We start from the raw sequence: 25,837 nt of genomic DNA, 5'->3' as shown, positions 1-25,837 counted from the left end.
GCAGCTGGAGCTTTGATTCTAGCCCTATCCTGGGAACTTCCATATTTCACGGCTGTGGCCCTAAAAAGGATGGAAGGAATATAATGGTAACTCCATTTTCTTTCACCAAATCTACCATGTCTGCAGTCTGTACCTATACACTAACATTCTTTCTCTTGAAATTAATAGTTATCTCTTCCTGTCAAAGGAGTAGTCCTTTTTCCTTCCTTCTTCAGCATTTTCCCTTTTTACTAAGCATTCTCACTAATTTATCCAAATATACTGTCTCCATTCTTGAAGAAAAAAACAAAACAAAACAAAACAAAACTCAAACTCAATTATCCTCTTTCTTTTGTTTTGTTTTGTTTTGTTTTTTGTCTTCTTAGGGCCACACTGGTAGTATACAGAGGTTCCCAGCCTAGGGGTCTAATCGGAGCTACAGCTACTGGCCTACACCACAGCCACAGCAACACCAGATCTGAGCCGCATCTGCAACCTACACTACAGCTCATGGCAATGCCGGATCCTTAACTCACCTAGCAAGGCCAGGGATGGAACCCTCAACCTCATGGTTCCTAGTCAGATTCATTTCCACTGTGCCATGACGGGAACACCTCCATTATCCTCATTCTTCTGCAGCTGCTACCACTTTTTTATCCTCTCTTTCACAACACAATTTTGGGGGACTTGTAATCTTCTTTATTGCCTATTGATTTCCTCCAGCATCCCTTCTAATTCCAGTGATCACAGTGACCAGAAACCTCCTTTTTGCTAAACCCAATGGCTCTTTCTCAGTCCTCATCTTTATTGACCTCTATGCTTCATTTGGCACAGTTGATGAAATACTACTTTATGAAATGATTTTCTTGGCTTCTTCCTAGATATGTATTCCCTCTCAGTTTCCTTTACTATTGTTCTTATTCAGGAGCTCTTCCTGAGGCCCAGGAGAATATCCTGGACTATCCCAGAATATCCCAATTACCTTTTCTTTCTACAACTTTCTTCAGGTAATAGAATAAATACTGTTTTCAAGCCATGGACTATCAAATTGATAACCCCATCCCTGACATTTCACCTGAACTCCAGATGCATGTTTAGTTGCGTGCATCTACTTGCTATCCCAATAGACCATTTAAACACAACGTTGCTGAAACAGTTACTGATTTTTGTCACAAACCATATCCCAATATGCAAGTGTACCTCAGGTTTCCCCATCTCAATAAAAGGCATCACCCATACACCCAGTTAGTTCAAGCCAAGTAAAGTCCAGAAGTCATCTTTGATGCCTCTATCCTTAGTATCCCCCCCGCATCTAATGAATAAGCCTATCAACTTTACCACCCAGAAATGTTGTAAATCTTGGGAGCTCCTCCTGTGGCACAGTGGGTTAGAAATCCGACTGCAGTGGCTCAGGTCACTGTGGAGGTGCAGGTTCTATCCCAGCCAAGCACCGTAGGTAAAGGATCCAGTGTTGCTGAAGCTGTAGCATAGGTCAAAGCTGTGGCTGGGAATCAGTCCCTGACCTGGGAACATGCATGTGCCACAGGTGCAGCCATATAAAAATGTTTTTTTTTAATGTTGTAAATCTTGCATTTATTACCATTCCCATTATTTCCTTAATCTAAACCATAGTCTTTTGGCTGGACTACTGCAATTAGACTTTCTACCCTCATTCTGGCCCTACTACAGTCCATTTTGTTCACAGATTATTTTTTTAAATAGTCAGATCATGTCTCTCCTTTACTTAAAATTCTCCAGTGTTTTTTCGCTGTCCTAGAATGCAGTATAAACTCTTTACTCCTGCATGATCTGGCCCATCCCTACGTGTCCAACCTCATCTTTTACTTTCTTCCCTCTTACTATGCTACAACCATGTTGGCCTTCTTTTGGATCCTTGAACACAGTGATCTTATTCCTGCATTAGGGCCTTTGTACCAACTAGTCCTTTGGCTTAGAATCTTTCCCTAGATCTTTATATGACTGGCCCTTTGTCATCCAGCTTTCAGCTTTGTAATGTAGCTTTTTCTTAGCTGATCTTCCCTCATCACTGGTCTTAAGTAGCCCCTGAACTCTATCCCCCGACGCAGTCACACTTTCTTACATCACCTATTTTATTTTATTTTTAACAATGATTTTTTTTTTGTTAATTTCTTTGTTTGTCCCCTCCAAATTAAATGTTGGCATTGCATGACCAAGGACTTTTTGTATTATGTACCACTAAAACCTAAATCCTCAGAGTTGTGCTTGGCATATAATATTCTATTTTTTATTGACTGAATAAATATAAGAATAGAGACCTGGACCTCAAGTTGAAGACTTTGCTCCATTTGTATCATTTTCATCTGTAATATTAACGTAAATGTTGAAGACATGAGCCTCAAAGACAGCTTTTGACAGAATAAATTGCTATGCAGAGTAATGCCTCAGCCAACTTTACTATTTCTAGCTGAGCTACTGACCAGTGCAAAGAAGAGAGCAGAAATGCAGAAACAGATTGAAGAGATGGAGAAGAAGCTAAAAGAAATCCAAACTACTCAGCAAGAAAGAGCAAGTGATCAGGTTATTTCTCTTTTTTCAACATATGAAACTAATGTTTATTGAGACAGATTTAAACAATACAAAAATATAGAAGGTAAAAGCCCTACCAGTACCCATTGTGAGTTTCTGGTAGTTTCTTAGCTGTTAGTAGCAGCCAAGTTGAGCAGGAAAGTAATTTAACAGATGACTTTAAATAGAATTTGTGTTACAGCAGTGATTGGCATAACATTGTAAATCAACTATACTTTAGTAAAAAATAAAAAATGATAATAAATGGAACTTGTGGCATATAAGTGATGCATTTTGACTTAATTATACTCTAGACCACTGTTCTATTACTTCTGACATTAGCTTTTTATTCTAGTCATGTTCCATTAAAATGGGATTAACCGAAGAAATTCAGTATGTATATGCTTGCCACTCCTCAGTTGACTACAACAATACCAGTTTATACTAGGAACGTAAATTATTGGAAAGAACTTTTATGGTACAAACATTTTATATTGTTGGTGGATGTCTAGAGGAAGAATATAGTAAAGTTGATTTTGGAGTTAAAACTTGAAAATAGGTAGCATTTTCTAGATAGGAGAGACACACTGATTTTGTTTCTTTAATGCAATAGCAAGAAGAGAAGATGTCTACAAAGGAGACAGCTGAATTGCGAATTGCTTCAGAGTCTCAGGAAATACCAGTGTCTACAAAGGAGACAGCTGAATTGCGAATTGCTTCAGAGTCTCAGGAAATACCACTGTCTCTATCTAATTCTGCTTACCCAGTAAATGCTTGTGCCAGGTAGGACCACACTGGTGGGAGGGAAGATGCTTATAGGGGGGCATTTAGAACAAACCTTTGATTCTCCAGTGACTTAAAGTCTCTGACTTTTATGGTATTAAGACATTTTTACAAGTCTCTGTCAAACATAAGCTTTGATGCTGATGTGGGAGGTCTGGGTACTGGCTTTTTTCCATTAAAAAATACATTTCTTATTAAAAAAATCAAATATAAATAATTTTTTAAATGACAATATCATACACTCTACCACCAAGAGGTGACTACTATTAACATTGGTATATCTCTCCTTAGGTGTTGCTTAGGTTTTGTTTTTATCAAAATGAAATTTTACCATTTTGTAATCTGCTTATATTGTTAATGTAACTTAACATCTACAATCAAACATATTTCTATAGTAATTTTAATGACTGAAAGTTTGGTCTTAAAAAACTTGAATTGGTGGTACTAGAATTTTTTTTTATCTTAGAATGAAGATTCTGATTAAAAAGAGCCTCTTGGACTTTTAAAAATTAAACAATTCTTTCTGTGAGTACTAAGCACATGTTTTAAAACAAGTTTCTTCACAGGGAAACTTCACTTGCAGAAAACATTTGGCAAGAACAACCTTGTTCTAAAAGTGAGTTGTATTTGGCAATCTCATGAAGAATTTGCTGGTATCAAATGCATTATGTAACAAGTGTAAATACTTTTGCTTGATTATGTTAAAAGGAGTTGAAAGAAGGCAGAGAGGGAAACTAAGGTATTGCTATCTTTGAATCATTGAATTCAGTTATAAGCATATAATTCAAGATAGGATAGACATTTGAAAGCATATTTTTGTAAAATAACTCATTGCTTTAAAATGTTTGTAAGTAGATATTTAAGTAAATGTAAATTTGAATTTATACTAACTACAAAATAATTTTCCACTTTAGCTAGGATACTCGATGCTAAGCATTATCAGTATCCCCAGTAGCCAAGACTGAAAAGTGGTTTTTTGGAAGAAAGTAGGGGGAAAAAGCTTAAAACTAAAGCTACTTTAGATTCACATCTGTTTATTTTCAGAAACATGTTAAAAGTCATAGAAACATGAATATCTTTCTGTAAGTATTAGAAAAAAATTTAGTAGAATCTGATTAAATCTCTAATTCTAAACATCATTTTATAGGAAATGACAAAATAAATAAAGGAGTTCCCGTTGTTACTCAGCAGAAACAAATCTGACTAGTATCCATGAGGATGAGGTTTCAATCACTGGCCTCGCTCAGTGAGTTAAAGATCTGGTGTTGCTGTGAGCTGTAGTATAGGTCACAGATGTGGCTCAGATCTGGCATTGCTATGGCTGTGGTATAGGCCAGTGGCTACAGCTCTGATTTGACCCCTAGCCTGGGAACCTCCATATGCCATGGGTGCAGCCCTAAAAGACCAAAAAAAATGTATAGGAAATGCAAGCATGGAAGAACATGTGAAACAAGAGAATATAATTGGCAAAAATTCCAGCATTTATGGGCAAACAACCCAGTTTTTAAAACAAAAATATTGCTAACAAAAACCCTGTAGAATAAAAGCAATTTAAGAGGCATTTCAGCTAGTCACAGGGTATGAATCTACTTCGCATTTCTAATTCACACTTTCTGAAAAGTTTTTGTAAAATGTGAAACTTGTGACTGGGTATTTAATACTCAGAAATTGTTGATTCTATAGGTATCATGTCTTAAGATTATGCCTTTTAAAAAGATGCTGTCGGAGTTCCCGTCGTGGCTCAGTGGTTAACGGATCCGACTAGGACCAAGAGGTTGCCGGTTCAATCCCTGGCCTGGCTCAGTATGTTAAGGATCTGGTGTTTCCGTGTGCTGTGGTGTAGGTCGCAGATGCACCTCAGATCCCCTGTTGCTGTGGCCTAGGCTGGCCGCTGTAGCTCGGATTAGACCCCTAGCCTGGGAACCTCCATATGCCGTGGGTGCAGCCCTCAAAAGACAAAAACTAACTAAATAAATAAAGAGACTCTCTTTAAGAAATATGTACTGGCATATGTACAGATACATTGATGTAGTGTTTTGTTTTTACTTCAAAATAATCCAGGGTTGAGTTAGGTTTGGGTAGTTGTGGTGGGGTGGGGAATAAAGAAACAAAATCATCCATGTTTAGATAATTATTATTAAATGATCTCCACTTTTATGTGTTTGAAATTGTTTATTGTAAAAGACAGATTATCTTTCTGCTTTCAAACAGAATGTTTATTGGACTAGTTGTCTTGAAGAGTAGGGCATTTACTCTCTAGAATATAAAGCTAGTCTCTCTTTCTATAGGTTCCAGTGTACCTTTCTCCATTTTTGATGAATTTCTTCTTTCAGAAAAAAAGACTATCAGGTTTGAAGTTTTTTGTTTTAACACTTAAGTTTTCTATTATTATAAATGAGGATGAAATAGGGGGTTACTGATAATCTATGTTAAGAGAAAAATTGCTAAATGGAATATGTCTTTTCCAGTCCTTCTGCAGATCCACCACAAGTTTTAGCCCAACGAAGACCCCTTGCAATTCTCAAAACTTTAGAAAGCATCACCTCGAATGAGGATGTATCTCCAGATGTTTGTGTAAGGACCAATATCCCTAAATTAATATAAATGGACTAGAGGATTGTTTCATTCGATTCTCACGAAAGTTTAGGATTAAAATGAAAATCGCTGGCTTGAAATAAGCACATGGAAAGACTCTCAACACTTTTGTTATCAGAGAATGCAAATCAAAACCACTCCAAGAGGAGTTCCCCTCATGGCTCAGCAGTTAATGAACCTGACTGGGATCCATGGGGATGCGGGTTCGATCCCTGGCCTCGCTCAGTGGGTTAAGGATCAGGTATTGCCGTGAGCTGTGGTATAGGCCTATACAGCTCCAATTCGACCCCTAGATTGGAAATTTCCATATGCCACAGGTACAGCCCTAAAAAAGGCAAAACAAACAAAAACCACTCTTAAGATACTGCACACATGCACTAGGTTGGCTATAATAAAGACAGAAAATAACAACTGTTGGTGAGAATGTGAAGTAACTAGAACCCTCATACATTGCTGATGAGAATGTAAAATGGTGCACAATTTTGGAAAACAATTTGGCAACTCCTCAAAAATGTTGAAGATAGCATTGCCATATGATCTAGCAATTCCCTCCTAGGTATATATCCAAAAGAATTTAAGACATGTCTTCACAGGAGTTCCTGTCGTGGTTCAGTGGTTAACGAATCTGACTAGGAACCATGAGGTTTTGGGTTTGATCCCTGCCTTGCTCAATGGGTTAAGGATCTGGTGTTGCCATAAGCTGTGGTGCAGGTTGCAGATGTGGCTTGGATCTGGTGTTGCTGTTGCTGTGGCTCTGGCGTAGGCCGGCAGCTACAGCTCCAATTAGACCCCTAGCCTGGGAACCTCCATATGCCACGGGTGCGGCCCAGAAAAGACAAAAAAATAATAATAAAAAATAAAACATGTCTTCACACCAAAAACTTGACATGAGGAGTTCCCATTGTGGCACAGTAGGTTACGAACCCAATTAGTATCAGGTTTGATCCTTGGCCTCACTCAATGGGTAAAGGATCTCGTGTAGCCATGAGCTGTGGTGTAGGGTGCAGACACAGCTCAGATCTTGAGTTGCTGTGGCTGTGGCATAGGCCAGCAGCTACAGCTCCAATTAGACCCCTAGCCTGGAAACTTCCATATGCCAAGGGTGTAACCCTAAAAAAAAAAAAAAAAAAATTTACATGAATGTTTATAGCAGCATTATTCATAATAGCCAAAAAATGGAAACAACCCAATGTCCATCAACTGATGCATGGGTAAACAAAATGTACATCCATACAATAGAATATTATTCAGCCATAAGAAGGAATAAAGTACTGATCCATCTTACAACATGAATAAACCTTGAAAACACTTTGCTAAAATGAAGCCATACACAAAAGAACATGTATGATTCCATTTTTGTAAAATGCCCAGAATAGGCAAATCCATAAAGACAGAAAATAGGTTAGGGATTTCTAGACGATTAGGGAGAGAGTGGATTAGATAGTGACCACTAATGGGTATGGTGTTTCTTTTGGGGGTGATGAAAATCTTCTGGAGTTAGATAGTGGTGATGGTTTCACAATCTTGTGAATATACCAAAAACCAGTGAAATGCATGCTTTAAAAGGTGAATTTTTTGGTATGTAAATTACATTTCAGTTTTTTAAAGTGGGAGGACAGATCACTGTCTTAAAAGCCAAGGATCTTTGTTCTTTTTATATAAAAAATTTTTGTGGCAGTGAAAGAGTTAGGTGGACCAATTATTTTTTTGTAGTAATATTCTATTTTAACCACTATGGACAAGTGACATGATACTACTTAGGATAAAAAGACCTTGCATAGACATTCAAGTCAAAGTAAATAAACTTTATTAGTGACATTTCATGAAGTTTTAAACTAGCATCTGGAAACAAATTGAGATTGAAGAGAACTCAGTGTGTTTAATCTGAAGACTTTTAAGGGGAGACATGATCAGTATCTATATAGTGATTTAAAACAGTATATTTTCTACATCCTAGAGAATGAATCACTGGGGTAAACATTTTTAAGCATATTTTTTTTGTTTACTTCTTTATTGAGGTATAATTTATATCCAATACTATGCAAATATTAATTGTACAGGTAGGTGAATTTTTACGTATGTAAATATCTATGCAGTCTTCACCCATATCAAGATAGAGAAATTTTCTAGCAACCCAGAAGAACCTCAGGAGCCATTTATGACTATAAATACTCAGGCCTCATTCCAACCATACTGAATCAGAATTTCCAGTATATTTTCGTTTTAAATATTTTTCCAGGTAATTCTAACAGATAATCCACTGACTGCTATGAAATGATGTAGAAGAATAATTAATTCTATACTGTGTTCCAGAAAATATCACCAGAGAATATGATAAATAGATAAGCTGGATTTAGAGGAAGTAGTTCTAGGTTCAGCTGTTCAAGGATGGACTAAATATATAAAGGAATAAATTTTAATCTAGTTTTTTTGTCTTAAAACTTATATTTGAATTTTATCAAGTACCTCTTGAAAAAATTTTTCCCCTTAAAAAAATCATATTTAAAGTGTCTAAAAGGACCATAAGTACTATCTGCATAAATGTATTCTTAGACCATAGTCATATATTTTACTCTAATCTTATTTTTTGTTTCATTTATTGTTTCTTCTCGATGTCTCTCTCGCCTCCTTAATAATGTTGAATCAGAAATTCAGAGTGTATATCATATTGGTAATAATCTAGATTATTAGTATCTAGTATCTATAAGGATTAAATGAAATAGGCACTTTTGTGTACTTCAGGTAAATGTATTAAAGTGGTACAATCTCTCTGAGGGCAGTAGGCAGTGTATATAAAGAACCTTAGTGTTCATGGAGTACCCATCGTGGCTCAGTGGTTAGCGAATCCGACTAGGAACCACGAGGTTGCGGCTTCTATCCATGGTCTTGCTCAGTGGGTTAAGGATCCGGCATTGCCATAGCTGTGGGTGTAGGTTGCAGATGCAACTCAGATCCCGCATTGCTATGACTCCAGTGTAGGCTACAGCTCCAATTCGACCCTTAGCCTGGGAACCTCCATATGCCCTGGGAGCAGCCCAAGAAATGGCAAAAAGACAGAAAAAAAAATTCAGAGTGTATGTCATATCGGTAATAATCTAGATTATTAGTATCTAGTATCTATAAGGATTAAATGAAATAGGCACTTTTGTGTACTTCAGGTAAATGTATTAAAGTGGTACAATCTCTGAGGGCAGTAGGCAGTGTATATATAAAGAATCTTAGTGTTCATGGAGTTCCCGTCGTGGCGCAGTGGTTTCTGAATACAACTAGGAACCATAAGGCTGTGGGTTTGGTCCTGGCCTTGCTCAGTGGGTTAAGGATCTGGTATTGCTGTGAGCTGTGGTGTAGGTTGCAGATGCAGTTCGGATCTGATGTTGTGGCTCTGGCGTAGGCTGGTGGCTACAGCTCTGATTAGACCCCTAGCCTAGGAACCTCCATATGCCGTGGGAGCGGCCCTAGAAAAAGGCAAAAAGACAAAAAAAAAAAGAACCTTAGTGTTCATGACTTTTTTGACCTGATAGTTCTACTTTTTATGAATTATTCCTAAGAAAATTAGCATATTCCTAAAGATTTAAATCTACAAGGATATTTAAAATAGTTTTGTGATAGTGAAAAACAGAGAATAGGAGTTCCCGTCGTGGCGCGGTGGTTAACGAATCTGACTAGGAACCATGAGGTTGTGGGTTCGGTCCCTGCCCTTGCTCAGTGGGTTAACGATCCGACATTGCCGTGAGCTGTGGTGTAGGTTGCAGACGCAGCTTGGATCCCGCGTTGCTGTGGCTCTGGCGTAGGCCTGCGGCTACAGCTCCAATTCAACCCCTAGCCTGGGAACCTCCATATGCTGCGGGAGCAGCCCCAAAGAAACAGCAAAAAGACAAAAAAAAAAAAAAGAAAAACAGAGAATAACCTAAAACAGTGGGTCAACTAATGATAGACCTACAGTCTTAGCATCGTGTTTCTAAAGAGTTTTAAATAGCACCGAAAATATGCTAAAAATGGGAAGGAATAATATAGGCTAGCATATATGCTATAATTTCACTTGTTTTAAAACCTCTTGGAGTTCCCATCGTGGCTCAGTGGTTAACGAACCTGATTAGTATCCATGAGGACGTGGGTTCGATCCTTGGCCTCACTGTGGGTTTAGGATCCAGCATTGCTGTGAGCTATGATGTAGATCACAGACATGGCTCGGATCTGGTGTTGCTGTGGCCCTGGCATAGTCCAGCAGCTGCAGCTCCGATTGGACCCCTAGCCTGGGAACCTCCATATGCCACGGGTGTGGCCCTGAAAAGACACACACACACAAAAACCTCTTGCATGCACAGGAATTGCTTGTGCGCGTATTTTACCAGTTATAGCAGTTGCTTCTGGGGAGTAGTAGTTGGAGTGGAGATGTAGGGGGATCAAGTGCAGGAGAGAGACTTTCACTGTATATCCTTTTTAACCAGTACACTTTAAAACTATCTGTATTTTAAAGCAAAGACATGTTTTAAGTGTTTTCCATTATTTTGTACTTTGTTTCCATACTTTCTACCATGACCATGAATTACCTTTAAGAAATAAAGTAATAATTAAATATTTGTCATAGAAGAAGACTTGAAAACTGGGAAGATAGCAGATTATTGGAACATTTTCTAGGCCAAAGCCAGAAAAAAAAATGTTTTAATCCTCTAGTTCCCAGGTGAAATTGGTTGGGTAAAAAAATTTGTCGAGTATTTTTCCTTTGTGTAGAGAATACTCACAGTGTATTTTTTTATGAAATATAGTTTGTTGTTTTTGTGATAAAAAGCCTTTTCCCTCACACATTATGTGCTTTTAAAAATTATCTTTCCCTAGAGATTCTGATATGATACCTTTGCACCCTGTGTTAAAAATCACTTAGTTAATATGTCTCTTTCAGTAAAAAAGATAGGCCATTCATATGCTCATTGAAGTGTTTCAGCTACATTTTATATGGTTTTTATTTCAGGATGAATTTACAGGAATTGAGCCCTTGAGTGAGGATGCTATTATCACAGGTTTCAGGAATGTAACTATTTGTCCTAACCCAGAAGACACTTGTGACTTCGCTAGAGCAGCTCATTTTGCATCCACTCCTTTTCATGAGATGATATGCTTGAAGGATCTCCCTTCTGATTCTAAGAGACAGTTGCAGGAAGAAGATCTAGATGTAAAGACCTCTGAGGACCAACAAACTGCTTGTGGCACTATCTACAATCCAACTCTCAGCATCAAAAAGCTGAGGTGAGATGATTTTATGTTGTACAAACCAGATTGTTTGAGGGCTCTCTTATTCTGTGTGTGCTTGTCAGCTATAGCATTCAATTATCAAGCTCTTACTATCTGCCAGGTACTGTGCTAATTAAGTGCTTTATATGACAGTAGGGCTCCGCTGGATAAAGTGTCAGTAGGATTTAGTAATTGATGAATTGAGGGTTAGAAGTAAATTTTCCCGTTGTGGCTCAGCGGTAACAAACCTGACTAGTCCTTGAGGATACAGGCTCGATCCCTGGCCTTGTTCATTGGGTTGAGGATTTGGCATTGCTGTGAGGCAGTAAAGGTCACAAATATGGCCGGATCCTGTGTTGATGTGACCATGGTATAGACTGGCAGCAGCAGCTCCAATTTAACCTCAGCCTGGGAACCTCCATATGCCACAGGTATGGCCCTAGAAAGACTAAATAAATAGTTAAATTGCATTTATTAAAAAAAAAAATTTTTTTTTTGTCTTTTCTAGGGTCACACCGAGGCATATGGAGGTTCCCAAGCTAGGGGTCCAGTCAGAGCTGTAGTTGCTGGTGTACACCAGAGCCACAGCCACAGGGGATCTGAGCGTTATCTTCGACCTACACCACAGCTCACAGCAATGCCAGATCCTTAACCCACTGAGCAAGGCCAGGGATCGAACCCGAAACCTCATTGTTCCTAGTCGGATTCATTAACCACTGAGCCACGACGGGAATGCCTATAAAAAAATTTTTTTAGTGAGGCTATTGAATATCAAATAAAATTATAATAAATATAAGTCTATATATTATTCCTATGAAGATTGACTCATTTGTGGTTCTTTCAGCCCAATTATTGAAGACAGCCGTGAAGCAACACACTCCTCTGGGTTCTCTGGGTCTTCTGCCTCAGTTACAAGCACCTCCTCCATCAAATGTCTTCAAATTCCTGAGAAACTGGAGCTCACTAATGAGACTGCAGGTAGATTTTAAGTATAACACTTGTAAGCAAATTTCTACATGTCTACACTTATTTATCATAGCAAACTAAGCTATGTGTATTTCTTCTATACAAAAGTTGCCATAAATCGTTAACTCCTTAGAATAAATGAGTACTAACTGAACTCAGTATCATAAAGGAATGAGATACATGATTATTGTTATGTTAGTAGTGTTGATCATGCAATCTTGGTTTCTTCCCCCTTTCTCTGCTATAATATCCACTTTAAGTTCAGCGAGTAATTTTTTTTTTAATTTTTAATTTTTTGTTTTTAGGGCTGTACCTGTGGCATATGGAGATTTCCCAGGCTAGGTGTCCAGTCGGAGTTGTAGCCATCAGCCTACACAACAGCCACAGCAACTCGGGATCCAAGCTGCAACCTACACCACAGCTCACAGGAACTCTGGATTCTTAACCCATTGAGTGAGTGAGGCCAGGGATCAAACCACATCCTCATGGATGCTAGTCGGGGTTATTAACCACTGAGCCACAATGGGAACTCCTAGAGGGTAATTTTTTTTTTCCTTAGGGCCACACCTGGAAGGTATATGGAAGTTTTCAGGCTAGGGGTAGAATTGGAGCTGCAGCTACCAGCCTATGCCACAGCCACAGCAGTGCCAGATCCGAGCTGAGTCTGCAACCTACACTGCAGCTCACAGAAACACCAGATCCTTTAACCCACTGAGCAAGGCCAGAGATTGAACCTGCGTCCTCATGGATACTAGTTGGGTTCTTAACTGGCTGAGCCACAAGAGAAACTCCATTTTTTTTTTTTTTTCAACTTCTTTCCCCCCAGATGGCCCTCCTCAGTCACCCTGGTGTTCACAGTATCGCAGACAACTGCTAAAATCCCTGCCAGAGCTGACTGCCTCTGCAGAATTTTTTATAGAAGATCGACCAATGCCTAATTTGGAAATAGAGAAGGAAATTGAATTGGGTAAGTATCATTGAATGCATGTCCTTTTGTGTGTGACAGTATACAAATAAGTGATTATTTGTACTTGAAATTGCTACTTAAGCACAATCAGTATTTCTAGATTGTAAGAAACAGCATTGTAGAAGTTGACACTTTGATAAGTTCATGTCCCATTAACAAGGAATTCTGTCTTCTCTTTCAATATTTAACAAGTGATTTTTCAAATTATTCTACATGCTACCAACTGCCTTTAGCCCTTAAACCAGGAAGTAAAAGTTAGGGGGCTGTGCATATTCACAGTGATTTTTAAATGGAATCAAACCTTCTCAACAGATAATGAGGATTACTGCATTATACAAGAATACCTGACATGTGAAGATTACAAATTATTCTGGGTGACGCCAAGAAACTCTGCAGAGTTAACCATAATAAAGGTGGGACTGATTTTTTTCATCTCAATTACTTTGTAAATAATGTGGGTTGAAGCAGTAACTGTGGCCCCCTGGTACTATCAAATCTTTCTACTAGTCTAAGCTTCCTTATAGGAAAGTCAGTGATGCATCAAGAAATCACTCTCTGTTGTATTGCCAAGATCAGATACCAAAGATGAGAGGGTATTGGAGTTCCCTAGTGGCTCAGCAGGTCACTGCTGTGGCTTGGGTCACTGCTGTGGCACAGGTTTGATCCCTGGCCTGAACTTCTGCATGTTGGGGGCATAGCAAAAACAACAACAACAACAAAAATTAAACATTCCCGCATCCCAAAAAAAAAGAGAAAAATGAGAGGGCATTGTGTAAATTTCTAAATTTTTCCAAACATGTTAGGTATTCTATCAATTTTATCTTTTTGAGAATATCTCTCCTGAAATTTTTAGGCCTGCTCCAATCTGGGGAAATTACATTCATTCTAAGCTACACACAGTATGTTACCTTGAAATTTTCATTCACCATTGTCCCAGGGATTCACATTGTCTCTTTTTTTATATTGAATGTCCAGTTACACTGGATCCTATTTTTTCTCCTTCTTGGTTTAAGTCCTCATATTTTAGCTTCCTGAGAAAGGATGCATAGGACGTAATTTTTTGAAACCTTGAATGTCAGAAAATTTCTTACTCCACATCTTTATTTGATTGGTAGTTTGGCTGGATATTAGAATTCTAGGTTCAAAACTTGTTGCTTTTTATGGCTGCACCCACGGCATATGGAAATTCCCAGGCTAGGGGTCGTATCAGAGCTACAGTTGCTGGCCTACGCCACAGGCACAGCAACGCAAGATCCTTAACCCACTGAGTGAGGCCAGGGATAGAACCCACATCCACATGAATACTAGTCAGGTTCGTTACCACTGAGCCATGACGGAAACTCCTAAAAACTTTTTTCCCTAGTTTTGAAAATGAACTCCATTAGCTTTAGGCTTCTAACCTTGCTTTTAAAATCTTTTGCCAGTCTGTGTGATTCCCACCCCCGGATCCTTGTAGGATCTTTTTTTTTTTTTTTTTTTTTAGGGCCACACCCACAGCATATGGAAGTTCCCAGGCTAGGGTTTAAGCCACAGCAATGCCAGATCCAAGTCACGTCTGCAAACTACACCACAGCTCACGGCAACGCCAGATGCTTAACCCACTGAGTGAGGCCAGGGACCAAACCCGCAACCTCATGGTTCCTAGTCAGATTCATCTGTGCTGTGCCACAACAGAAACTCCCCTCATAGAATCTTATGTTTATCCCCAGTATTCTGAAATTTCAGTTACACACTTTGGTAAGTCTTCTCTGTTCTCTCATTGAGAATTCTTTTTATTAGGATTTGGGATCTCCTGAACAGATTCTTTAAAAATCTTATCTTTCTCCATCCTTGGGTATTTATCCAGGAAAGCCGAATAGTTATGTCCATAGAAATATTTTAATCCAGTATTTATTGCAGCTTTTTTTATTCATAATAGCTGAATATTGCAAACAAATGTCCTTTAACAAGTGAATGGATAAACAACCTGTTTTATCCATACAATGCAAAGTTATTCAGTAATTAAAAGAACAAACAAATGCTTTGTGTAACAGAATGGATGTTTCTCAAAATATTCTGATTGAAAAAGACTCAAAAGGATATATACTGTATTAGGCTAACCTTGTTAAAGATGTGCTAGAACAAATCTCACTTATATAGGTGGTCAGCATTTTCTTGGGGTCAGAGTTAAGAAATAAGGATATCTTGGAAAGAGAATATGAGATTTGGGGAGGTGTAATAATGGTCTGTGTTCTAGGTTTCTATGTTTTGAGTGTGGTAGTAATTGCCCTGAAGTATATATGTGTCAAAACTCATTAAATCTTATCTTTTTTTTCTCCTTTTTTCTCTTTGTCTTTTTGCTTTATTTTCTGGAATGCTTTGTCAACTTTATTTTCAGACTTTTTACTGGGTTTTTTCATTTCTTTTTCATTTCTTTTATACTGTATTTTATTTGTGAGAGCTCTTTTTTTAATTCTTTGAATTTTCTTTGTAGCATTCTGTTTGTTTCTTAGGTGAAATATTCCTTATCTCTGAGTATATTAATGATGCTTTTTTTTTGCCCTGCATCATCTGTTTCCTTTTGTATGTTTTTCTTTCTCTTTCATGTTAGACGCTTTCTTCAAATCTTTGGCCCTCGCTTTAAGTGTGGGACTCTAAGAAGACAGTTGAAAGTTCTGTGTATATGGAGGGACTTTGACAGCTGTAGACCTCACTGTACAGTGATCTCACTTGGCCCTTTAGTTGGAAAATCCCCAATCTTTAGGTCTTTTCTCATGAGCTTATCAGATTCCTCAGAGAAAATTTCTGGTCTCCCACCTGGAGCATATAATCCTGGCTGCTTAGCCTCCTGAAAGCTGAGTAGAGAAATTAGTCTAAAGAGTAGAGGGGAGCTCTATCCTTTACTAAAGTTTATGCCTTTAAAAATATCCCTTTATTAGTAGTTCTTTTGGGATATCAGAAGGGCTGGAGGAAATCAGAAGGGCTGGAGGAAATGTTTTCAATCTGCCAACCAAACCTATAGATTCTAATGGCTCTTATTTTTAAAATATGTTTTCCTACAGGTATCGTCTCAACCTGTCCTATGGGACTTTTATATCAACCTCAAGTTAAAGGAGCGTTTAAATGAGGAGTGTGATAATTTGTGCAGCTGTTACCAATACCAAGATGGCTGTATCATTTGGCACCAATATATAAACTGCTTCACCATTCAGGTTTGCAATAATATGAAATATTTAAAGTGTTCAAGTAGAGAGATTTGTGCTCCATTTAGCAAAAAAAAAAAAAAAAGTAGTACGGAATTCCTTTTAATCTTGTAGAAATAGAGAAAATAAATTATGAGTTTAAAGCATTGACTATTTTCTTTTCCTAGGTTATTTTGACCAAAAACCTCTTTTAACTTCATTAGGTCAAGTTTCAAGCGTATACAAATAACTATGATCATTACTAGCTCATGACTGCACTTGTTTTCAGTTCCAGGTCTGATAATTCCAATATCCCTGCCATTTCTGGTTTTGATTCTTGTTTTGTCTCTTCAAATTGTATTTTTTGTCATTTATTATGCCTTCCTTCCTTCCTTTCTTTTTGTAATTTTTTTCTTGATAGCCATACATGATGTACTGGGTAAAAGAAATGGCTGTGAATAGGCCTCAAGTAATGTGGTAATGAGGTGTGGGCAGAGGGAAAGGGTTGTGCAGTGCTATGATTTATCATCTTCTATAATGAGCCTGTGCCTTTGGACTGTGAACTTTACAAGTTTCTCATTCTTACCCCCCCAACCCCACCCCCTGCACCTACCCTGGCTAAAGTCGGCTAGAACTGGGTATTTCCCATCCCCTGGTCATGTAGTCTCTGATAATACTCCAGCTGATGAGGTTCTGGTTAACTAGTTTCCCCTGAAGGCAGGTCTTGTTAAGAAGAACAGAGTGCTCTGGCCTATTCCAAATGATTTCTCTTCCCCTTCCATGCCAGACCACAAGGGGACTTTTTCTACAGTATTCACTATGAGAACCTGGTCTGGCTTCTAGAGATAAAATTCACAAAAATGTGGGGGGGGCCCCCATGCTTAAAGATCCTAGAAGAGTTAGTAATTTTTCAATTTGTTTAGCTTTTTACTTGTTAGGACAGAGTGGCAACTTCCAAGCTCCTTACATGTGAAATAGAAACCAGAGGTCTAGTTTTGCCACTCTTGTTTTATCTATACTTCCCTCGCCGTGATTATTTTTGGAACCCAAACACAATATATCATTTTATTCTTTGGAATTTTCTTAAGGTTCTGCTGCCCCCCCCCCTTTTTTGTTTAGTGTTTCCAAGGTTTTTATTTCTCATCCCTTATTTTTAATTGAATTACAGTTAGTATAGTGTTATATTAGATTCAGGGTACAACATAGTGATGGTTTTGCTGCGTATTTTGATGGTAATATTCTCCAAAATGGTTGGAATGAGGATATTTTAAAACTACCATTTATAGAGCACCTATTATGCGTTAGGTTCACCCTGATGCTCTTCATTCATTATTTCATTAAATCTTTATAAACAATTTTATCAGAAAGCAGCATTGTTAAAAATGGGACAAAAACCCCACCTGCAAAGGAGTCCATGTTTTAATTACATGGGCTTAGAGCAGCAGTAAGCAAGGTATTGAGTGTAAGTAGTAACCCCAACTTAAGAACTAATTTTCTATCCTTCTGTTTCCAGGATCTTCTTCAACACAGTGAATTTATTACTCATGAAATGACAGTGTTGATTATTTATAACCTTTTGACAATAGTGGAGAAACTACACAAAGCAGAAATAGTCCATGGTGACTTGAGTCCAAGGAGTCTGATTCTTAGAAACAGGTTGGTGCTTTTCATTCTCTTATAATTTTGTCAGCTTTGTCTTAAAACATGGTTAGTTGCCATTTTCTTTTGCCTTTTGATAAATGCCATATTAATGAACATAGTATGTTAAGATAATATTTGCTGTCTAAAAGTCAGTAGCCACCAGAAATAGTTTTTTAAAACTCAAAAAGGAGTTCCTGGTGGCTCAGCGGGTTAAGGATCTGGCACTAGTTTGATCCCTGGCCCAGGAACTTCTTCATGCCATGGGTATAGCCAAAGAAAAAACACATTGAGGAAATAATTCAGAAAAAAAAAAAGAATTAACCACTCCATTGTGATGATTCCTGTCAAGAAGAGATATAAACTATGAATATTTGGGGAAATGTAAAGATGATTGTTTAGTCTTTGTGGGGAGCCAGTACAGAACTAGTGAGGATGCTAAGGCACTGCTCAGTTTCAAAGACCAAAGCTTAAGTCACAGCAAATTGAGATAATTGCCAAGAGAAGTAGGTAAAGCCAGAGTGCAAATGCAAACCATGCCAAGAAAATTAAATCCAGTTTAGCCATCAGGTTCAAAGGATGAGCACAGAACCGGAAATAAGAAATGAAGCCCAAATAGTAAGAACTGAAAAAATACAGAAAACATTGAGGTATAAACAAGGCAAAGAAGGCAGACAATTTTTGTTCTATGGAAAGGATTAGAGGATCAGCGCACACTTCTAGCAGTCATTGGTCTTATGGTATTTAAGTATAGCAGTCTGGTTTAAAGATACTTTGTCTGCCCCAACCTTGTATCTTAGGTAAGCAGTTAAACTTTCTCTCTGAGGTCATTGGTGTACGCTACAAGCTGGAATCATTGTTTACATTTCTCTTGACTATTTATTCTGTAAGAGGAAATTGAATTAGACTAAATCATAGTTGGCATGGAAGTTAAAAGAGCCCTCAATGTATTTCTGCAATTATAACCAAAAGAACTAGAGCATACCTTCTTTCCTGAGATGGCGGAGGTTTCCCCAGGCATAAGACAGCAGCATTTCTCATCCAGGGCACCATGGGTACTTTGAGTGAGGTAAGTCTTTGTGAAGGCCAGTTCCAAGCACTTCTAGATGTTTTGTATCTACTACCCCCATAGCTACCCCCCAACTCTATTAAATACAAGTTATTTCATTACTTGTCTCCCAGCCATTATGATCACCAAAAATCTGCCTGTATGTTTCTAAATATGAAAAATCCTTGTATAATACGTTTTTATTTTCATTGTGTTTCACAACACTGAAATTTTTGAGGGTATTCCCAGAGTTCTTAGGATTTCTCATGGAAATTGTAGGCAAAGGGATTTTCTGAGCCCTTTTAGGATTGGGCGTTTGAGTGCTGTGTATTCACATAGCCTTCTCTCAGTCACTGGAGTACTCCAAGAAAGCACATAGTGTTAAAGCGACATTGCCTATTACTTCATCACAACTTTTGAAATTTGATAGGGAATTTCATATGGATTCACAAGGAATTGAAAGAGCCTTTTGAAATCACTTAATGCAATGTCTCTCTCTCTCTCTCTCTCTCTCTATCTCTCTCTATCCCTCTCTCCCTCCCTCCCTCTGTGTGTGTGTGTGTGTGTGTGTGTGTGTGTGTGTGTGTGTGTGTGTAAAATGAAATCCAAAAAAGTGAAATGTCTTGCCCATGGTAACAGTGAATGGCTGATTAGAGAGCTAGGAGATCTTCCTTCTTCTTTTTATTAATCTAAGAAACATTTTTTCCTACCTCTTCCAAGTTTTGAAAATATTTTGGTATTATAGTTTTATGATGGCCAAAAAAAGAGTTGCATCTTGTAGTAAGGAAAAATGGGAGCACTTGAAATTTTTAAAGTAAAATAGATTATTCTGTGCTGTTGAGGTGTATGTGATGGGATTAATCCTGTATTTAGGAATATAAGACCTGCCAGTGATATCAATCAAGGATTTGAAAGAACTGAGAAAAGCAGAGAAACAAAAGGAACACATAAAAATCCATTCTTCTCTCACATAAATAGTACCTGTCTTTTTGAAGAGTATCTTTATTGCATGAAATAGATAAGCCCAAGAAAAATATAATAGCAAGTTAGTGCTATAAAGTTTTTTGGGTTTTTTCAGAAGTAAACATTGGAATTACAGATAAAATAGAATATGGTGTTAGTTAACAATATTTTGTGAACGTGTCAATTTACAGGAAAAAAACAGCCTTATGCTGTTTTCGATTAAACTCTGGGAAGGAGGGATCTGAATGACACTCAGAAAACCTAATATATGATAATGTATCATAAACAAGAAAGGCTATAACACCTATAAGAGCTTAATTTCCTCCATCATAATTCTTGTCAGTGTATGTCATTCCTGTTGTAGTTTTAATATGTACAGTGCAAAGCAGAGACCTGCACTCTACTTTTAGTACTTTATATAATATGGAAACTTGATAAATGTTCTGTGGTGGTTATGTACTATGATTTAGATATAGTTTATGTCACTAATCTTAACATTTTCTAGTTGGGAGGACACTTACACTGCTCTTACAGGTGCATTTTCATAACTAACCACTGGAGGGAGTTGTTTGCATAGCTAAGACACACCTGCAGTACCTCCTTTTTTCTTTTCTTTTTTTTTTTCTTTTTTTTTTTTAAAGACCAGCTCTGCAGCTCCTCTCATGGCCTCTATTTTATTATCTCTTTCTCTTAAATCTGGGCTTAGAATCCATGATCCCTATGATTGCGATAAGAACAATCAAGCTTTGAAGATAGTGGACTTCTCTTACAGCGTCGACCTTAGGGCACAGCTAGACGTTTTTAACCTCAGTGGCTTTCGGACTGTACAGATGCTGGAAGGACAAAAGATCCTGGCTAACTGTTCTTCTCCCTACCAGGTAAGTGTAAAAACAAGCCTGAGCAAATATGGAGAGGGTTTCTTAATCTCTTTCTTATCTTGAAAGCTTGTATTTACTGATACTTTCTCTCCTGGAACAGATGACCTAGTTTTTAGATATCACCAAGTCAAGCAAAATATGCCATTTTTCTGTCACAACACTGAAGAATATACACAAACACGTGCAGACACATGCCTAACTCAGTAACCGAAGTGTCAGGGCCATTTCTACCACTTAACCTGTGTGGTCTTTCATAAATCATTTTCTGTAATCTTCTGTGTAAAATAAAGATAAATAATCTGCTGTGTACATCAGAATTCTTGTGAGGATTAAATGAAATAATATATATAAAAAGAATAGTAGGACAAATGTAAAATGTTTTATGTGGTGGCAGTATGTGCAAAAATCCCTTCTGCTTCGGTAGTGGATATATGGCATTTGCTGATTGAATACGTAGGATAAACCTGAACTAGTCATGTGGACCACATTTAGATCACAGCTGGAGTCCATGCAAATTCAGTAGGTGTATAAATTTGACAGTCTGGATATTTTTGTCATCTTTTGTTCTTAAGGGTACTTCTTAGAGTTGACTCTACTGATCATTTCTTTGGGCAGTTTCTCCCTTTACTATAAGGGTAAGGAACAGTTTACTAAAAATGTATGTCACAAAATAAACTTAGTTAAGCACTACAATACCTATTAACTTCCTACATATATAAATTGGCATGATATTAGCAGAGAATTACTTTAGCTGATGGTGCTTTTTGTGATTTCAGGTAGATCTGTTTGGTATAGCAGATTTAGCACATTTACTATTGTTCAAGGAACACCTACAGGTCTTCTGGGATGGGTCCCTCTGGAAACTTAGCCAAAATATTTCTGAGTAAGTATTTGTGATATCAGGGTCTTTGCCTGTCCAAATAATTTTCTCTTTATCTTGTGTGATCTCTGCTTTGATAGTGTTAGTCCAAATACCCCACGATTTCATTAATTTTAACCATTTTTCATTAAGAGTATCAGTGGAGCACCTAGTGCAGGACAAGGGAATTGCTAATTAAAAGTAGGACTCAAACTATTCAGACATCATTCTGGACCTACACATATCATAGACATACAGATTGCAACTGTGTTATGGAAGCCTCTCAATTTAGAAGTCTTAATAGAAATGTTTTGTGAGAATAATTTTCTAACCAATTGGTGTTAGTCCTGTATCCCTTTTTAGTAGCTATTATCAAACATTAATAAGCATCTCTTGAAGAGAGTTAAATTTCTAAACTACATACTGATTTTAGGCTACTTTTATTTAATGAATGGGTGAAACCAAAGCAGAGAGCTGAATCTCCTTGGTGGAGAAGTAAATACGCTCTTAATAACAGCTTCTTGGTCTTAGAACCTCAGTACTCCCTCAAGCCTGCTCATGAAACTTACTAAATATCCCATGTTCCACTTTAGCTTATCATAGCTAATAACTTCCCAGAACAAGCTTTCAATGTTGAAAATTTAATACCCCTTCACCTCCATTTTCCCCTCCCAACAACTGAATTGCATTTTTCTCTTTAATTCAGAATTTGGCCAGTCTTATTTGTCTCTAACATGTACTTTCAAAATAGGTTTGAAATATAATTTAAGACATATAGGATAGATTCAGGTATCTCATTTGGTTATGGTTCTAGATGGATCTTATACAGACAGAAGCAGGGGCATCTAGTGGGGTTTCCTAACAGCCTTGCCTTATACAATAATAGAAGCTTCTCTGGTTTAAAAAAAAAAAAAAAAAAAAGTACAAACATAGATTTAAGCAATAGTTACTTCAAGCTTAGGGTTCTGAGAAGGTTGTAAAGATAATAAACACTGGGTAGAGGGAGAGAGGAAGTTCCAGTCTGTCTAATGACAGACTTTAGGAAAAGTTAGAGGAGACAAAATTCATTTTTCTTCTCTTGGTAGAAAAGTGCTGCATCTTCGTACATGGAGGAAATTTATAGATTCAGATGAAAGGGTTTCTTTCTCTTTATGTGCATTGCATTATGGCTTTTTCCACCAGGATAGTTTTTTTGTTTGTATGGATTTTTTGCTTTTCTTTTGTTGTTGTTGTTGTTGTTGCTATTTCTTGGGCCTCTCCCGCAGCATATGGAGGTTCCCAGGCTAGGGGTTGAATCGGAGCTGTAGCCACCGGCCTACGCCAGAGCCACAGCAACGCGGGATCCGAGCCGCGTCTGCAACCTACGCCACAGCTCACGGCAACGCCGGATCGTTAACCCACTGAGCAAGGGCAGGGACCGAACCCGCAACCTCAGGTTCCTAGTCGGATTCATTAACCACTGCGCCACGACGGGAACTCCTGCTTTTCTTTTATAGTTACATTTTGGGCTTTCAAAAGACTAATGATCTCTAACCCTAGATATCTAGATATTACCTTAAATCATGTTGGTGCATAAGTGTACCACTGAGTTAAACACAGAGAGAATTAATTCTAACTCATATGCCTAATCTTGATGGATATGGTTTTATATATTTTTAGGCTAAAAGATGGTGAATTGTGGAATAAATTCTTTGTGCGGATTCTGAATGCCAGTGATGAGTCCACAGTGTCTGTTCTGAGGGAACTTGCAGCAGAAATGAATGGGGTGTTTGACACCACATTCCAAAGTCACCTGAACAAAGCTTTATGGAAGGTAGGGACGTTAATCAGTCCTGGGGCTTTGCTTTTCCAGCAAGATAGGCAGTCAAGTCTCTCACAGATTCCTGCCTAAAACCAATGGTTGTACTGTGGAACACTGGACCTGTACATGCTATGATTTAATTTAGGTACACTACTAACACTTTTTTACTTTTTGGCAGAAGTATATTTCTAGGTTACTGGCATTTTCTACTTAACACTGTACCTACTCTTGGCTTTGTTTAACAAAGAACTGTTTTATACTAAATGGACTCCGTATTAATGGGTACCTTGTTGCCATTTAACATATTTGTCTCTATTTTTCCCTGTACTTTTCCCGTTTGTAATTTGTGACATGTACTCTTATGATCACTGTATTTTGTAAATAATAAAATAGTATTTGTTAAATTGCTGCTTCTAACATCTCATCTACTTTTTGCCAAGTGAGATAATAAATGAAGATAATAAATGACCCAATTTTGCAGACTGGAGCTACTTTACTATGGAATTTATATGTTCTAGACTTGAATCTATTTTGATAGGATCATAACAAGACAGAATAGCCAACCATTCCTTTAGGTGTCACTGACCTTCAACTAAATAATCTAGATTGAAAAATAGATTAAGTGATTTACACAAGCCCAAATTTTCTTAAATTTCAATTGGCAAAATTGAAATTTTTTGTGTTTATATTTTTATCATATTTTAATGTTTTCATTTTTTATCCACCAAGCCCCTTGGTCTACTTATATAATCTAGTGCTGCAACTGCTACTGGGTCTCTTGGTTAGGACTATGAGTTAGAAGAGGTTTTGAATGGGCTTTCACAACCTTTAAGAAATGGAATAATCACCATTCTGTTATATGCACAATTACTTGGTGTTGCAAGACATGTTTCCTTGAAAACTCCATCTTGTCCTTCTTTTCTTTATCCCATCTTCTTGTCTTACTTTATCCCATCTTCCTTCTTGGAAAAACAGTCACAGTGCTGGTAAATGACTTAAGCTTAAGAGCAAAGACCTAAAGGCATAAGTGACTTAAGCTTAAGAACTGTTATGTGCCTAGAGGTCAGAGTAAGAGCTTAACCCTTTACCACCTAGGTGGCTTTTTAAATAGTAAAAGAACTTATATAATAGTAAACAAACCCTGTATCATCCACCCATAGCCACTCCTCACTTGATCTCACAATAAAAGCAGTGTGGTTTCTTGAGGCAGGGCGCTCTTGGTCCCTGAGACCTTGAGTCCCCCGGTTCCCACCTTTACTTAAGATAAATGTCTCTGTGTCCTGTTTTATGTTAACTATTTTTCCTTAAGTTCCACAGCACCCGTTCTTCAGCCCCATCCTGCTGAGCTGGCCCCGGCACTTGGTGGGGGAAGAGTTAATGAAGGAATAGAAGTGGGTTTTGTTGTTTGGAAGATATGAAGTGGCAAAAGGTTAGAGTAAAAAGATGACTTTTAAGCACGGAATCATTTGGGAGAGAACAGGTCTAGATGAAGTATCTGACCACTAAACAGAAACATGAATTACACCAGGTCTTGGGGGTAGGGAAGAAAATTGGTAGAAAATGATGATGAAAATTACCTGTTTCACATCTAAATATCAAAATTATCAAATGAGCTTCTGTGCTGGTGCTTGATTATTTTTTTCCTACTCTAGTTGTCACTGTTACTGCTCTAAGATTGCTGGAAAGCAGAAGATTCTAAGTATATCTCAACTAAAAATATTTAAGCATATATAGTTAAAGCACTGGAATATGACTTGGATCTGGAAGATGATCAACGTAGAAATTTTGCTCTTAACCAAAATATGACTTTTTAAACCATTTCATGTTTGCTTCTCATACAACTAAGAATATACAATTATATGCCTGCTTCTTTTATGTAATTGAACCCATCCACCCCTCTCACCCCTCTGTTCTCCTCTTCTCATTTCTCAGTCCACCACTTGACACAAGGTCATTACTCTGAAGCTGGGTGGTATATTTAGATTCTTTCTTAACATAGGCTTAACTACCATCCAGTGAATGTTACAGCAACCTTAATAGCAAGGCTGACAAACCACTGGTCTATGGATAAAGCTTTGTTTCTGAAAGTCCACTCAAGGAAAGAGGAAGACTTGCGGAAGCTAATTTATTAGAGAACTTGCAACTCTTGCTACCTCTTCCTCCATTCCTCTTCCCCCTCCAATCCTGACCCTTTTTTGTAGAGGGGAGAAGATAGTACCTGACCAATTAGTGCCTCTGATGTCTTCGTTTTCTCTTTGCCTGAGCTTAAAACCACAAAGCGGGCGCATTTCCATTTCCCTTATATTTTATGTTGTTTGTCTTGAGAAAAGGAAGCCTCTATTTGTTGGCAGAAGCTTCAGATGGTTCTTATTTCTTGTCTCACTTGGGCAGAAATAGAGTAATGATGGACCTGAGAAAAAGAA

The 25,837-nt window shown here is 37.8% G+C and overlaps 1 protein-coding gene across 1 annotated transcript in view; it reads left to right on the top strand.

Moving 5' to 3' along the window:
- The window catches only part of BUB1B (BUB1 mitotic checkpoint serine/threonine kinase B), a 49,391-nt gene extending 25,593 nt beyond the window's left edge, over window positions 1–23,798 (top strand). The window contains exons 10-23 of the mRNA XM_047766729.1: window positions 2,426–2,538; window positions 3,140–3,309; window positions 3,876–3,925; window positions 5,598–5,658; window positions 5,778–5,883; window positions 10,874–11,148; window positions 11,978–12,111; window positions 12,926–13,066; window positions 13,379–13,479; window positions 16,108–16,257; window positions 17,741–17,883; window positions 20,583–20,754; window positions 21,531–21,637; window positions 23,273–23,798. Coding sequence (XP_047622685.1) covers window positions 2,426–2,538; window positions 3,140–3,309; window positions 3,876–3,925; window positions 5,598–5,658; window positions 5,778–5,883; window positions 10,874–11,148; window positions 11,978–12,111; window positions 12,926–13,066; window positions 13,379–13,479; window positions 16,108–16,257; window positions 17,741–17,883; window positions 20,583–20,754; window positions 21,531–21,637; window positions 23,273–23,504 — 1,955 coding nt within the window. The 3' untranslated portion in view covers window positions 23,505–23,798. The remainder of the gene's footprint in view (window positions 1–2,425; window positions 2,539–3,139; window positions 3,310–3,875; window positions 3,926–5,597; window positions 5,659–5,777; window positions 5,884–10,873; window positions 11,149–11,977; window positions 12,112–12,925; window positions 13,067–13,378; window positions 13,480–16,107; window positions 16,258–17,740; window positions 17,884–20,582; window positions 20,755–21,530; window positions 21,638–23,272) is intronic.
- Window positions 23,799–25,837: the final 2,039 nt, after the last annotated feature.

This window comes from Phacochoerus africanus, chromosome 2, assembly GCF_016906955.1.
Source record: "Phacochoerus africanus isolate WHEZ1 chromosome 2, ROS_Pafr_v1, whole genome shotgun sequence".
NCBI lineage: Eukaryota > Metazoa > Chordata > Mammalia > Artiodactyla > Suidae > Phacochoerus > Phacochoerus africanus.
The sequence above is the reverse complement of the archived record's forward strand: the minus strand, read 5'-3'. Positions and strand labels throughout refer to the sequence as shown.